This window comes from Hylaeus volcanicus, unplaced genomic scaffold (assembly GCF_026283585.1).
Source record: "Hylaeus volcanicus isolate JK05 unplaced genomic scaffold, UHH_iyHylVolc1.0_haploid 12237, whole genome shotgun sequence".
Classification (NCBI taxonomy): Eukaryota; Metazoa; Arthropoda; class Insecta; order Hymenoptera; family Colletidae; genus Hylaeus; species Hylaeus volcanicus.
This window is the reverse complement of record NW_026533172.1, coordinates 2517714-2532923: the sequence shown is the minus strand read 5'-3', so window position 1 is coordinate 2532923 and position 15210 is coordinate 2517714. Positions and strand designations below refer to the sequence as shown.

At 31.7% G+C, this 15210-nt stretch overlaps 4 protein-coding genes across 6 annotated transcripts in view; 2 read left to right on the top strand and 2 right to left on the bottom strand.

Annotated features, from left to right (window-relative positions):
- Positions 1 to 1340, top strand: part of LOC128883620 (polyubiquitin-like) — a 1917-nt gene extending 577 nt beyond the window's left edge. Inside the window, exon 1 of the mRNA XM_054136165.1 lies at positions 1 to 1340. This exon is cut by the window's left edge and continues 577 nt beyond it. Coding sequence (XP_053992140.1) covers positions 1 to 915 — 915 coding nt within the window. The 3' untranslated portion in view covers positions 916 to 1340.
- Positions 1341 to 2279: 939 nt separating this feature from the next.
- LOC128883621 (mucin-2-like) lies at positions 2280 to 5227 on the bottom strand. Its single transcript, XM_054136166.1, has 6 exons — positions 5076 to 5227; positions 4783 to 4887; positions 3851 to 4623; positions 3557 to 3769; positions 3423 to 3477; positions 2280 to 3111 (listed from the first exon to the last, which is right to left on the bottom strand). The coding sequence occupies exons 1-5, from the start codon at positions 5206 to 5208 to the stop codon at positions 3439 to 3441; spliced, it is 1263 nt and encodes a 420-aa protein (XP_053992141.1). The 5' UTR covers positions 5209 to 5227; the 3' UTR covers positions 2280 to 3111; positions 3423 to 3438.
- Positions 5228 to 5803: 576 nt separating this feature from the next.
- Positions 5804 to 9513, top strand: LOC128883618 (uncharacterized). 2 transcript variants are annotated; one of them, XM_054136163.1, is made up of 3 exons: positions 5804 to 5980; positions 6029 to 6175; positions 6410 to 9513. In XM_054136163.1, exons 1-3 carry the CDS (start codon positions 5860 to 5862, stop codon positions 8695 to 8697), a joined length of 2556 nt encoding a protein of 851 aa, XP_053992138.1. In that variant the 5' UTR covers positions 5804 to 5859; the 3' UTR covers positions 8698 to 9513. The 2 variants fall into 2 exon arrangements, with proteins under 2 accessions (XP_053992138.1, XP_053992137.1); XM_054136162.1 differs by having other exon boundaries at positions 6029 to 6214.
- A 2705-nt stretch (positions 9514 to 12218) lies between these two features.
- On the bottom strand, positions 12219 to 15180 carry LOC128883948 (glycine--tRNA ligase-like). 2 transcript variants are annotated; one of them, XM_054136845.1, is made up of 9 exons: positions 13997 to 15180; positions 13674 to 13788; positions 13537 to 13623; positions 13303 to 13479; positions 13135 to 13231; positions 12966 to 13069; positions 12744 to 12913; positions 12538 to 12658; positions 12219 to 12486 (listed from the first exon to the last, which is right to left on the bottom strand). In XM_054136845.1, exons 1-9 carry the CDS (start codon positions 15118 to 15120, stop codon positions 12376 to 12378), a joined length of 2106 nt encoding a protein of 701 aa, XP_053992820.1. In that variant the 5' UTR covers positions 15121 to 15180; the 3' UTR covers positions 12219 to 12375. The 2 variants fall into 2 exon arrangements, 1 of the variants encoding a protein (XP_053992820.1); XR_008459172.1 differs by lacking the exon at positions 12219 to 12486 and having other exon boundaries at positions 12547 to 12658; positions 12744 to 12909.
- Between the last annotated feature and the right edge of the window lie 30 nt (positions 15181 to 15210).

The following is a 15210-nucleotide window of genomic DNA, read 5'->3' as shown; positions in this document are numbered from 1 at the left end:
CAACAGCGTCTTATTTTTGCAGGAAAGCAACTAGAAGATGGTCGTACTTTATCTGATTACAACATTCAGAAAGAGTCAACACTTCATTTGGTATTGCGTTTAAGAGGAGGTATGCAAATTTTCGTAAAAACCTTGACCGGAAAAACGATTACGCTTGATGTCGAATCGACGGATAGCATTGAAAACGTCAAAGCAAAAATTCAAGATAAGGAAGGCATTCCTCCAGATCAACAGCGTCTTATTTTTGCCGGAAAACAATTAGAAGATGGTCGCACATTATCTGATTATAATATTCAAAAGGAATCAACACTTCATTTGGTACTACGATTGAGAGGAGGTATGCAAATTTTTGTAAAAACCTTGACGGGAAAAACCATAACGCTTGATGTCGAATCAACGGATAGCATTGAAAATGTGAAGGCAAAAATACAAGATAAAGAAGGCATTCCTCCAGATCAACAACGTCTTATTTTTGCAGGAAAACAACTCGAAGATGGTCGTACATTATCTGATTATAACATTCAAAAAGAGTCTACACTTCATCTGGTATTGCGTTTAAGAGGGGGTATGCAAATTTTTGTGAAAACATTGACCGGAAAGACTATTACGCTTGATGTCGAATCTACGGATAGCATTGAAAATGTGAAGGCAAAAATACAAGATAAAGAAGGCATTCCTCCAGATCAACAACGACTTATTTTTGCAGGCAAACAATTAGAAGATGGACGCACATTGTCTGATTACAATATTCAGAAAGAGTCCACACTTCATTTGGTGTTACGTTTAAGAGGAGGCGTACAAGTGTTTGTTGAGACGTTGGCTGATCCAACAGTAACTTTTAATAATATGTTAGCTCATAATATCCTAAAGAGAAAAACCGGAAGTGAAGATAAGGAAAACGCTCATTTTGTTTAATAGCGGTTTATTTTCGCAAAAAAACAATATAAGAATAAATTACGCTATCTCATTGTAGTATGAAAATAAATCAAGCTTATGTTTAATGTCAGTGTTATGGGTACCAACTCCTATTACATTTTTAAAGTTACTTTAAAGCTGTTGTAGAATTATATTACATATTTTTTTATCAGTATATGAATCATAAATTTTGACCTTAAACTGACAATACTGAGAACTTTACCATGTAGTGTTACAAACGTAACCTGATAAAAAAGAGAAAATGTTTTTCTTAAATGTCGTACGGTAATCAAATATTTGATTGACTATTTTTTATATCTTAGTCGATTTTAGATTTTTTTTAAACAATTGCTTTTTTGTTTTAGTAAACGTGTTAAGAGCATTTGATGTGAACAGTTTTATGAAAAACAAAGAATTAAAACTTATTTTAACCAATAATTCGATGTACTCTACTTCTATTCACCATATATGTAATGAATTGTGTTTAAGATTTGTCCATGAGCTCAGTTATAAAGTAGAATAACCTAAATTCTTATCCACATAATTTTAACTATGGGAGTAAAGTCTTACAGAAATATTAATTCAGAGACTTAGCATTTTCAAAATAGTTTTTTGCTAAAGTAACCTTGTATCTAAAAGAGCACAAAAATGTCACATCACCTCTGAGGATCAAAAAGTTTATGTGCTATCAAATATATGTTCTGATTCTCATGAACTAGTAATTTATAAACAAAAGAAATTGTCATTTACAGATTGTACACCATCACACAATTTTTTCATGCGGCGAGTTAATTAAAGCTTTAAGCTTTCTGATAAATAGCTGGCAGTATTATGATGGATTCAATGTACAGTTATAAGAATACAGTGTAATTTTGTTATAACATAAATAACCGTCGCAGACAATGAAAAATTTATGATACAAATAATTAACTTATATAACCATTCCGTGAAGAAACACCAAAGAAAACAAAAAAATATTTCTACTTGACGTATTTAGCTACAATATTTAAATTTTATACAGCTCCTTATTAATATCATATAGGACAAAATCTTTTTTTTTAAACTCAAATATCAAATTTATTTTAATTCAAAATCTTAAAAAGGTTGTCTTTAAACTTAAAACTTTGTAAGCAACAATAAGTTTTCGAGTATAGCATTTTCGTTGACTGTAATACATGTAGGTAAGGTCATAATTGGTTTAGTTAGAAGAAAGCTAAACATGCATTACGTTTTATTACACTCAAACATTTTATCAATTTTAACACAGACTGTTAAATAGTTCTTTGATACGGTCTATTAAGTAAATTAAAATTCATTTCATTTCATACCTTCTTAGCATGTTGTATCGTTGACAGGCTAGCATTTTTTGTTATTCACATTACACCTAAATAACTTACTGAATGAACAACAGAGTTTTGCCATTGTGGAGTTGCCTCACCAGTAGAGTGGCTTTTTTGCTTGTTGCTAAACCAGTATGAGGCAGACATTTACTTTGCAACTGGAGTACATTAAATTCTTTAAGGTATAAATTTCATCTTGAACTTTGGTTCATGCTTTTTGATCATCGAGCATACCACTCAAAACGAGACTAGATAATCAAAATTTAGTAACTTTTTCAAAGCACGACCCGTTGGATGCAAAATTAATCATGTCACATAAGAGGAGTGTTATCGATACACTTTTGAGTCGTTACAATCCTAATAATTGTTCTACTTGAAGAATGTTATTTTTTCTTAACAAATCATTTTTTAAGGTTTTACCTGTAAATTCCTTCAACGCACAATCAGAGGTTGCAAAACATAAAAAAGAGTAAAGCTATTTCCTTCTCGCTAAGAAAACGAACTTTTCAAATTAGACAACTTATACATTCATTTTTTGAAATTTAACTTTAACGACTTAATTTTTAACAATTTTTAAATAATTTTTTTATATTAGTTTTTTAGTTTTTTTAGCAATAAAAAACAAAGCGAACATGAGACCAAATTCATTTTTAAACTTATAGTTTTTTCTGTGAGCAAATTTTAAGCAATACTATATTTTAAAAAGCAATATTTACTATTAATATTAGATTGTTATACTGGATTAAATAAAAAGATTTCCCTTACAATAACAATGTTCGATAAATTTAAGAAGAGTGTCCTCAAATTCTTTATACACTAACAAAATGATTTTCATCCTACAAATTGATCCTTTTATCTGAAATTAATCACAAAACGCTGATAAACAAATTATTTGTGAGTTAAATATCAAAGATGCAAACAGTTTTAAGTGACTGATTTTATCTAAAGAATACATTCCAAGAAGACGCGGTGAGTTAGGAATCTTTTGTGAAATTTTAAATTTACGTTTAGTAATAAGTTTTTCCTTTAAACTTCTCTCAGTTCAATTTGATTTAAAAATTCTACTAATCGAGAAAATACTGTAGTGGTTTATATTTTTATGGAGTGATAAAATGACTCTACTTCTGTTTAGCGTGAACTTTTTCTTTTTTTAATATTAAATCTTACTTATTTATACTTTTCATTAGTTCATTCTTGCATTCTCTTTAAGATTGCGTGACTCCTGTAACGTAAAAATTTATATATTATAACCACATCTCTGTACTCATACAAACAATGGACACTTGTTACTAATACTTAACCGATATAATGGTTGACATAGTCGTCACAGGATTGGCTGCAGAGGAAGGCTGACTGGTCATTGTTGCATCTGTTGTTGAAGTTCTTCCTGGAACGATTGTTACAGACGGAGTTGTTGAAATCGAGACAGGCGAATAAGTGGTTACAGGCTGAACCGCCACGCTCACAGAGCCTGGTGTTGTTACAACCTCGGTCCCTGCTTGATCAGAATAACTCTGTCAGTTGCATAAATTATGAAGGCGTTTTTAATGAGACGTAGATTAAGGATATGTTATGTCATAGTAACTTTAGCTTACCGATACTACTTTGGTTGGGGAAGTAATTTGTGACATCACTGTTGATGATCCTTGGCTTTGTGAGACAACTGTTGTCGACGGGGTATCATATTTGAAGACATTAGGTGCCACAGTGTTTTTAGATATAACTGTCGTTGTCGGTGTATGTGATACCATGGACGTCGATGTGGGGTTATTTGATACTACAGCAGTGGATGTAGACCCACCATACACAGTAGAAATTGCTTCTGAATTATGAGACGAAAGTGTAGTAGATGTCATAGGTCCTTGGGACATGACTGTAGTGGTTGATGCTCCTGCAGGAAACGCGTGTGTGTTCAATGTAGAGTATGTATTCATTGGAATTTGATTAGCAGGGTTTGCAGAAAAAGCCGCAGAGTATGGGTTTGGTGCCATGAAAGTACTGCCTGGCGATCGAGAGATCATGGTAGTCGATTGTAAAGTTGGAGCAACACCATTAGGCATTCCGCGTTGTCTGGGATCCATCATAAAGGAATCTTGCATTTGTCCAGATCCTCTATTAATAAATGTTGTAGAATAACTTTGATCATTTGGTAGTCCAGAATACCCCACAGGTGTGTACTTAGTGGTCGATATCATCTCACTAGTTTGCAGTGGTAACATATTTGTCGTTCGTTCACCTACATCAATGGACGCTGGAATCGCTACTAACGTTGGATATGCTGATGGTTGAGAAACAACACTTGAAAGTTTAAGTGTAGTCATAGGATTATTTCCATTGTAACCAAATGACTCTTGGGCAACAATTGGGTCTACATTTAATACAAAAACTTTTATAATGTATATTAATCAATCTCTATCATCTAATGTATTATGAAAGTATAGTTTTTTTTAATTGTGGAACTCTTTACAACTCGCTTCACGACCATAATGTAGCAGAGCACAGGGTGTCGAAAACAATTTATCATTACCTGTGAAAGGTCCGTTGTTTATGGATGTTGTTTGTGTAATTAACTTAGAAGGATACATTCCACTCCTTCGCATACGATTCATTTGGTATTTTGTATTTTTGTTTCCTAATATTGACATATATATTAATGTATATGTATTTGTACATCTCGTTTTTAACGAATTTAAATATCACAACTAAAATGAATGTTTATGTAAGACACAGCGTTTTGCACATTTTCACTACAAGTTTGTATAATTTTATAAGAAACACAAACTGCTGAATTTTATTTTAATAAAACAATGTTATTTTTACCTGATAATCGCCGTGATGAATTTCGACTGTTAGCTTGAATAAATTCCCAAACTGAGAAATTAATGTTAGAATTATGAGAGAGTATAAAAGTATTTAAATAAACTAAGTAAATGAAAATAAGAATATTCAACATGATTGTAAATTATGTACTTATAGTGTTTTATTTTTTTGCAGTGTTTGTGTAACCTGATTTTTCTCTTAACTCGAAAACAACATTTCTAAATAAATAAAAAAGAAAATAAATTGTTTTTATAATCCTTTGTACTATTCATTCACGTCATCGTTAAAAAAAGTATTGGAGAATTTAAACTCGTCAAAATCGAGAGAGATGGAAAAAACAGAGAATTTAACGAACTTTTTTTATTCAATAAAGATTCCATAAGTGTCGTGATCGCAAATTTAAATTTCATTGTTGCAATTATTAAATTTATAAAGAGAAATTTTATATTAATTGCAATAATTTGAAACACTATTTACTGAATATGTTATTGTTTTGGTTTTATATAGGACTTTCATGTTGTGACATACAATTTTATAAAAAAGCTACTGTTTTTTTTAGAAAAATAAGTAGATTAATTGGTCGAAACACAAGAACATATATTTGGAAAATCAGCAATATTGCTTGTTACATTGAATTATAAGATAAATACACCGGGGTGAGTGTAACCATTTTGATTTTGTGGGGACGCACTTCAGTTTGTGGCGCTGAAAAAAAACTGTGGAAGATTTAATACATTTAATCAACCACTGATACATTTGATGGGTTTAACTTTATAGAAGAACAATGATTAAATCTAAAGGGTATACGTTTGCTGACATTGTATCAGACGAACTAGCAAGCATACAACCACCCACATATGCAAATACGCGGTCCTTCGTCAAACCATGGTCAAATCGACAACAAGGTAAAAAAAAATCCCCGTTAAAAAAAGCATCTTACTCCGAAACATTAGGAGACTCATTTTCAAGTATCGTTGATGGAGGTTATAGTGACTCAGATACATCTGGTGAAAATGACACTGTTAAATCGTGGCAACCTTGTAATTTCAAGAAATTAAATAATAAATTTAGTCGTCTACCCTTACACTCAATGCATGAAGGTAATCAAAACACCCGACGAAAACCTGTTGTGTCAACGGGTATGTTTTAAATACGTGCGAATCGAAAGACAAAAATGTTTTATTATTAGAATCATTACACTTTAATTTCTCGCAAAAAAAACTCTAAATTTTTTTTATTAATTAAAAAAGAGATTACCCTTTTAATATGTTAAATAATAAATTTCTTAAACGTGGTCACTGTGTAGAAATTTTAATTGAAATGTTTTTTTCTAGGAGTGCAACAAATTAAAAAAAGTCTACTGGGTGTACGTGATACCTTGGATGACCAACATAGGTTGAATTTTAGGAAAACTTCGAATTGGAATTCCAAACAAAACAGTCTTTTAGGAAAGGAAGTTTCTGAAAGTTTAAGACAAAATGTCGAGAATGCATGCTGTCGGTCACGTTCAGTCGAAAATCATGGTTTCTCACAAAACCTTCATCTTAATTATCAAAAATTATTAGATGAAAATGTGTTTTTAAACGGAGAAATTGAAAAACTTACACGTGAAATAGAAAGTTTACAAGCGAAAACAGAGGAACATAAGTCAGAATTGCTAGCGACAATGACGGAAAAGCACGAACGAAGAATACAACTAATCAAAGAAGAATTCGATTTTCGTTTAGAAGAACAAAAAGAGCGTTTTAAAAATGTTGAAGAACAAGCTATTAAAGAAGCAGAAGTTTATAAGGAAAAAGTAACAAATTTAGAGAAACAGCTACAGTCACTTTATAAAAAGAATCAAGAGATTAAAGAAGGTACTATCAATGTTGACGAGTCCGAATTTAAAGAGTTACAAAATGAGAAAAACGTACTACAAGAACAAGCCTCAGCTGCATTAGCTACCGTAGCACAATTTTCCGAGAAGCACAACGATTTAACAAAAACAATAGATTCTCTCAGTCAATTGATCAAAGAAAAAGACGACATTATTAAATCAACAAAAGTAAATTTGGAGATAACCTTAAAAAAAAACAAAAATTTGAAAACCGATTTAGAAGCGAAAAAAAAAGAATATGAATCTCTTTCAACGAAGGCATATCGCTATACAGAAGATTTACGTCATACAGAACTTGCATTACACGAAGCAAAAAAAAATAATTCTCAATTACAATTAAAACTTGATACCAAAATAGCTCAATTTGAATCGGAAGAAAAACGGTGTACATCACTTATGGCCGAAACAAAATCATTAAAAAAAAAAATAAAAACTTTAGCATGCGAAAAAAATATGCTTTCCGTTCAAACAAATCAGTATTGTAATGTGTCTGAAAATGCTTGGCGGGAAGTACAATCTGTGAAAAAAGAATCTGAACTTTTAAGACAACGTCTTGAGCAACAAGATGAAATAATTAGTCAATTGAAGCATATGACTGTGCGTTCCTCTCGGCCTTCATTCTTTTCAAATCCTTCCCACATTATGAATTCTCACTCTTCTGTTTGTGAATTCCCTCAATACCATTCTAATTTACCTCATTGTTTCGAAAACACCATTTCAAAAAACAAAGAGGCGAATGAAATCGTTTCACTTCATGAAAAACCTTCATCTGAAAGCGAACCTGTTCATTGTAATATGAAACAACATTTTAAAATAAATTCAAAATCAGATACGCATTCAGACGCATCCGTTCAAGAATTCGATAAGCGATCCACTAACGATTCGCCTAGTCCTCCCATTTCTTTGCCACCTCATGCCATTGAATGGTTGAAAATGACGCATAAAAAAAAAGAACAACAGGCTAGCCAAATACCTCATCATTCTTCGAGTAAACTTTTTCAACCATCCAATCCTAGTGAAAACCCAAATAGTCTTTCAGGAACTTTTAAACAAGTTATGAATTTATCTAAAAACAATCGTCGAGCGACTGTTACACTCTTAGAAAGAGGTTGCACCAAGTTTCCTGAATTACAGAAAACTATTGAGAGATCACCAAGCTTAGACTCAGTCTCACCCTCTTACGAATGGTCTCAATCAAACAAAAGTAACAAAATTATATCTAACCGGATTCTGATGCCAACCCGTTCGAGTACTTCATCCTATACAGAAAAAAATTTAAACGCTGGTTTTTCCAAAAGCCGATCTAGCAGTGAAATGAAAAAACCGAGTTCCATGAGTAGTTCAACTAGTGAAGACCTTACAGAATGTTATACGCAACTAAATGAATCGGATAACGAATTTAGTAATTTGGACGGTGAATCTGTAACCAGTTGTCATACTGGTAGTACTTGTTATGATGAATGCACTGCACCCAAAGTTTTCAAATCTCATGAGAAGACAAATATCTCAAACGCAGTATCTAAAGGTTACTATGAAAAGTGTTTCTGCCCCAATGCATCTTTACCTTCCAAAAGTTTGAAACGCAATCATAGTTACGACTGTTATAACACTCAGTATAAAAACGCAAAAGGCACTCTTTTAACACACGGAGGAAACAAGAAATCTCATCCAGTTGTTCGTCTCATAAAAGTACAGACATCACAAGGACAATGCCGTTACGAACTCCAAACTTCAGTCAATTGAAAAACTGTCAATTTGTGACAAATGTTCTTCTGAATAAATCAGACAGATTGATCCCTAGAGTGATGTAAATCTTTTCAAAACAAAACGGATTCGATAACGAGATTATCATTTTTCTTTTATATACACTCTCAAAAAAACAGTAAAACGTATTTTTACAAAAGAAACTTAAAAATTGCGAGTACAAACCGAGTCATCTTCACTACTTTCAGACGAAGAATTTTCGTAATTTATAGTTTTCGATTTTAAAAATATTTGTTGAGATATGAGATGGATTGGATATCCAGGACACACAGGAATCACAGATTTTCCAATACGTAAATAAGCGCATGAAAAATGCACCGGGATAGCATTCAACATTAATTTGTCATTAGAAAGGGTCGTTAGGGATAAAGTTGGTAAACATATTAACCGAAGAAGCGATATATGAGGTTGTGCAGGACTATAAAAGACAGGTTGTCCGTAGGTTTGTCCCACTTGGTCAACAGTGTCAATAAGTAACTTTATCTGAAAAACTTTATAGATAGAAGAAAAAATGGTTTAGTGTTTTAAAACGTTACCTTGCTCTCGGTAGAGGAATTAAATTTCAAAACTCCAAATACTTTGACCTCCTTTTCAACATGGTTACCCTCTTGAATACTTTGTTGAAGAAATATTAATGGGGACGTTATAAGAACAGTGGATAATGCTTCTATAAAAAAAAAATGTAAAGACGTCGCTAAGGAACGAGCGAAATTTTCTAGTTGGTGTTCTCTAGAGTACAAGAAAGGAATAAAGCCGAAGAAACAAATTAATCACTGGTTTAAAAATACCTTAAATACCATGTTTGAGATAAACTAACGTGAAATCCTAAATCAGAATCTGAATAATTTGCGTCAGCTGATACATTAAGGGTTGTCTCAATTTTTTCTTTGTAAGCCTTCTGAATGGGAATAATACATTTCGCTGCAATTTTCGGGGGAACTAGAAACATTAAATGAATGAAATGGAATAGAAACATCATTTTTATTTCAAAAACATTTAGAAAAAAAATTGTATTTATGTTGAATTCTTCTATAAATATTACATTCAAACCTCTTGAAGAGAAGTTCTGCTATAAAAACAATTAGCTATGTAACTACCTTTCAGGTAAACAACAGTGGGAAAATATCCCGCTCTTGTTTGATCCTTTGTGAATCTCATTTTATACCAGCATAGTTTTATCTCATCCAGACAAAAGATAATCAATACACCAAAAAAAGAATACGCGTAAAACTTAAACGGGTGACCCAAACGTTATGTCAACATGATATCTTGACTATTTAAAAGAAATAGAATTGTTTTTCGGGACAATGATTTTTTTTGAATAGGTACATGACCGTTTGATTTATATGAGAATAAAACAAAAATGGATAATTTAGCAATAATTGTCGTGTCTTTATCTTGGAATGCGTGTAATGTTCATAACAATGTGCTATTGAAGTTGAAGTTATTTAATATAAATTATTTCTTTGATGATTGTTTGTTCATTATGCTTTAACCCATGTTTTTATATAATAATAAAAAGGAATTTTTTATCAACAGATATACTAACTTGTATCTTAAAAAAGATGATAATCATTAACACTATTCACGTAACACTAATTATTAATAAAAAAAGGAAAACATTGTGTGATTATTTTTTTTAATATTAAAAAAAATAATCATTTCACAAAAGAATACATGAACTTTTTTTAAAAACAAAAAGCTTATTAAAACAATTAACATCAACCTCTGCCACGCATTCCTGGCCCACGCATACCACCTCGCATACCAGATCCACCTCGCATAAAACGTTTTCGTCCACCTCTGGTCATAAGAATAGGTTTTCCATCTTTAGCTGACGTTTTCACTCGTGGAGTATCGTCAATAAGCAATGTATCTAAAGGTAAACTATCAGGTAAGATAAAGTAACGGATTGTGTTGCCACGTAATGTTAAATGATCCATAGATATAGGGTTGCGTTTTTTAACGGTAAGCTTAACTCCTTTTAAATGAGTATTCATCGCGATATCAACACCTGTGACCGTCCCTTGAATCACTGTACCATTTTTAAGCTCTATTATAACAGTTTCATTTGCAAGCTTCATCAAAAAACGAACAAGCTTCATTTTTTTAAAACTTTAAAATGGCCTAAAATAAAAATTTACTCTACACTATAATCAAAGAACTAATTTGTATCAGATAGGCCTGAATATCTTGATTCGCTAAAAAGTTATATAGCAGCTGATCCAGTCAATCTTGCATTAACAATTAATCTAGGTATATTTCCTTCGTGTGTCTGTAGAGTAAACTGTTTTTTAAAGTGCCTGAAGAATCTGTAGCTTAAATGCTTGTTCAATCGTTTCACATGCTCCATTCATCTTTACATTTTATCTTTTGAAACATATCGTAAAAAAAAATGATCAAGACAAAAAATCATTGATCTTTTTCTTATATACGAAAAAAAACTTGTACTCTATTTTTTAAAAAATTAAAAAGAATACGTAAACATAATCTGTTCACGTTTTTACTTTCCCAGAAAAGGATTATTTTCTCTCACTCAATATATGTACTTTTGACTAGTGTCTGTATTTTTTATGCTTTTTTTTATTAAAGAAATCAACCTGTGGATACTATCATAGAATTAATGAATATTATAAGTTCAGCGTATGGCACATTCGAGTGTAGATCCTGAGGGTCACTGGAAACACGCTATTTTAAAAACATCCGACTAGCACGTTGAAAAAAATTTTGCAATAAAAAATGAATATTTTTTAACGATCCATCTCATGTTTTTGCTATTGATAACATACTTTGAATGTATTGCTGAAAGGTAATAAAAATTCTTCTTTTATACGTGTTCCATAAAAGCTCATTATCACTTTTCATAAAAACTTATGAGCGAAACCACCCTAATGTTACTTGTAAAAATTAGTATGCTAACGATTTTCTCTCATCGTAACCCTAGTACTTGAACACTCATGTGACATCTTTTAGAACAATGTCACGTTTTTATGTAAATCCGTCTCGTAAATGGAATAAATTCTTTTCTTTAATAACATTATTCCTTGAATAGAGTCTTTTTTTTAAAAAAAACCTTTTGGCTCGATCGATAGCAACACTATTGCTACTGAAAAAGAAGGTTAACAAGGTACTATTTTATTGATAATTAAACGTTGGTTATTTTCTGTTAAAACGCACGTTGATAAAAAAAAAAACGCATACTCTTTTACAAGTCGTGATACCAAACATGTTTTATTTTCAATAAATCAAGTATTTCAATTGAAAGAGGGAATGAGCTTTTTTTATATTAAAGAGCAAAAAAACTACATTAATTTTTTTTATTTCCCTTTATTAATTTTTTATTTAAAAAAAAACATAAATACACTATATTTATTAATATTTTTTTGTAATACTTTGATATACGAGAAAAACAAAAAACTCAATTTTTTTAATAATTTTTTTTATAATAATTTTATTTATTAAAAAGGAAAAATAATACTAATTTTTTTTAATATCTTTTGTGTTTTTTCATGTTTTGTTTAAGCACATAAAATTTAAAAAATTTTGAGAAACGTGCAGCACTATTTCTTTTAAACCGAAATGTATTTTAGTCTGAATGCGTGTGGTAGGTCAAATTAGTGTACAAGAAAAGTTGTTTCTAGACAATCGATTCAGACTTTAAGCTTCTTGTAAGTTTTGCTCTACAAAAATAGGATATTTTTGTGTCGTTTCTTTCCATGTACATGTTTGATTCAAATGATCTTTAATAATAATAGGAACTTCGTCAATCTGAAGACATTAGATCGTTAACACAAAATTTTTATGTTTTTGAGTCTTTACAGGAAGACGTATTTGCTCCATAGTATCCCGATGACGAAGGGTGACAGTGTTATCTTTTAATGATTGAAAATCTATTGTTACTGCAAAGAAAATTCCAATTTCATCGGTACGAGAATATCGTCTAAAAGTAAGGTCATTAGAGAGATATGCGATAGAAAAAACAATGGTATTATCATCAAAATAAAGCTGACAAACGTTTTTTTTACTTTCCAATCGTAGCACTCGAAATATCAATTTTGCTTGATATAGCATTTTTTTTTAATAAACGCGATACATGATCAACAAGGTGATTAAAATCGGTTTTTTGGGATATAGATAAAATCGAACATTTGACAGGGGCAAGTACCAATGGTAGTTTAAGATACGATCGATCTAGCTATGCATAGGAAAAAGTATACCACTGGAATTATTAAATATACGAAATGTACTTGAGATGAACGAAAGGAGAAGGAATGTTCTAGAATACAATACAGTAAACGACCAATGCCAAAGGACGGTTCAATAACATTCGGAACGAAACTTTCTTCATAAACTTAAAATAACAAAAATATGAAAAAAATGAGGCGGAATACATGCTGACACTAAATAAAATTATACTTTTTTTTTGGGTTTCCTCGAACAATACCATTTCAGGTGTAATATTGACTTTTCCATTGTCTTGGAAACATAATTCATAGTACCCTTCTTTTTCTAACTGATTTCAGTACAAGAAACAAAAATTGTTCAGGCACTTTTGTTGTATGTTTTATTTTTCTCAAATAGTACTTGTTTCTTGATTTTAATCAATTCAGATGACGGCATTTTTTCAAACGTATTAATCACATTCCGCGCTTCCTTTTTAAATGTTTGCCCTAATAAAGCATGATTGAAGCTTATTGATGTTTTAGTGACAGTTTGAGCCTCTGCATAACGCCGTGTTGCAACTAAAGGTGTTTTTGATGCCTAGTATCGTAATAAGCACTATGTTAACGTTTTCTACTAGACAAAGAAAAACCTTACAGTAGCGTGTTGCACTAAATCATAAGCGGAACGATCTGCAATACCAATACATTCGATCCATCCATATGATGTTTCGATATCAACATCCTGAGACAAATGAAAGCTCACTTTTTCGTAATGACTCACTAATACTCTACCCAACAATCAGATGCATAATGGGCTTTTTCAGAATCAAGATGTTGACGTAATCGGATCGCTGTAGGAAGAATACCACATTCCAACACGAAAAGATATGCTTTCGCCATAAAATAACTAAAAGTCATAATCATAACGTCAAAATGAGGAGAAGAAAAGGACTGTTTCATCCATGCAACAAATAGACAACAAGTGTGTAAAAAAACAGTTGAAGAAAGTTTTCAAGTAGGTTTGCAGAAGCAAATATAAAGTATGAGAATGTTTTATACGAGTAACAAGAAAAGGACACGCTAAACGTGATTAAGAAAAAATTATTTCTACTTACGCCAAACATTCACTTCCAATTAATTGGTTTTTCACAGCCTCCTTTAGTGTCAACGTGTTTTGAAGTTGACCATTTGTTGTTTGATCATATTTTGAAAACAAAGGAAGCACTAAATGGCTGATAGTATCAAATTTTGGATGTGTTTTGACAAGAGGATCAATAAAATATTCGATTTCTGCCATATTAAATTCTCGTACACGCAATAAAGCATTACGAGGTGAGATCTCATTACGAAAACCTAAGCCTTTTTGTGCTACACCAAATGGTAGCTTCCCTCCATTATATTCTAAAAATCTCTTAAAATTAACGAAAATTCCTTGAGCTGTTTCGGGTCTTAAATACACAATATTATTTTGGTCTTTATCTTGTTTCGGACCATAAACTGTTTGAAACATTAAGTTGAAGGGAAACGGAGTGCTAAAAGTATTTTGAGTTATAGGAGATTTGATACCTTCCTTTTCAATCACTTCGGCCAGTTGAGAGATAGAATACCCTCCGCATTGTCTTTGTATTGCCTTATAATAGTCAATTGTTGTTTCTGTCATTGACGTTTTCGTTTTTAAAAGATTGTCAATGAAATCTTCAACAAGTTTATCCGCACGGAAACATTCACCTGTTTGAGTATCTGCTACCATAATATCACAAAACCTATCCACATGACCTGAAGCTTTTAAAACATGATGAGGAGTCAAACATGTAGCGTCAATTTCAAGTAAATCATCCTCGATTACAAAAAAACGATGCCAGTGAGCTTCAAGCTCTCTTTTGATAGCACACCCAGAAGGTCCATAATCATAAAGACCCGCAACACTACCATAAATTTCGAAGGATGGGAAAAAAATTGAACGCCTTTTGCAAAGATTTTCTAAATGATGTCGCGATTGAAGATAAAATGGTTTCGACGAATCCATTTTTTTTTTCGTTCTTTGTAAGTTGCGTCGTAATTCATCCAATAACAATAACTCTTTATCCAATTGAGACGCTTCTAACATTTCTTTCTTTATTTTGCGAACTCTTTCACACTGAGTTCGAATTTTGGCTTCTTTCGTAAAAACAGATCCACTATCACTATCGTCTTCGTTCACTGGTACGCACGTTTTGGCTTCCTCGAGTGTACCCTCCATTATAAGGGCCAGAAAACGCTTTAAAAAAAATAAAAAAATAAAGAGAGACCAAAAGTCTTGTAGGTGTTTTTCAAAATTTTCAATAAAAGC

What these genes read in the sequence shown, in the direction of transcription:
- LOC128883621 (XM_054136166.1), bottom strand. Translation starts at nt 5,208, where the DNA reads ATGTTGAATATTCTTATTTTCATTTACTTAGTTTATTTAAATACTTTT. An exon ending in AAACAACGGACCTTTCACAG is followed by an intron (nt 4,624 to 4,782) that starts GTAATGATAAAT and finishes TATTAAATGTAG; the next exon opens with ACCCAATTGTTGCCCAAGAG. An exon ending in CTATGTCAACCATTATATCG is followed by an intron (nt 3,478 to 3,556) that starts GTTAAGTATTAG and finishes TTTACGTTACAG; the next exon opens with GAGTCACGCAATCTTAAAGA.
- LOC128883618 (XM_054136162.1), top strand. Translation starts at nt 5,860, where the DNA reads ATGATTAAATCTAAAGGGTATACGTTTGCTGACATTGTATCAGACGAA. An exon ending in ATGGTCAAATCGACAACAAG is followed by an intron (nt 5,981 to 6,028) that starts GTAAAAAAAAAT and finishes CCGAAACATTAG; the next exon opens with GAGACTCATTTTCAAGTATC. An exon ending in AAAACCTGTTGTGTCAACGG is followed by an intron (nt 6,215 to 6,409) that starts GTATGTTTTAAA and finishes GTTTTTTTCTAG; the next exon opens with GAGTGCAACAAATTAAAAAA.
- LOC128883948 (XM_054136845.1), bottom strand. Translation starts at nt 15,120, where the DNA reads ATGGAGGGTACACTCGAGGAAGCCAAAACGTGCGTACCAGTGAACGAA. An exon ending in CGAGGAAACCCAAAAAAAAA is followed by an intron (nt 13,070 to 13,134) that starts GTATAATTTTAT and finishes TGTTATTTTAAG; the next exon opens with TTTATGAAGAAAGTTTCGTT. An exon ending in TCGAGTGCTACGATTGGAAA is followed by an intron (nt 12,659 to 12,743) that starts GTAAAAAAAACG and finishes CCTTACTTTTAG; the next exon opens with ACGATATTCTCGTACCGATG.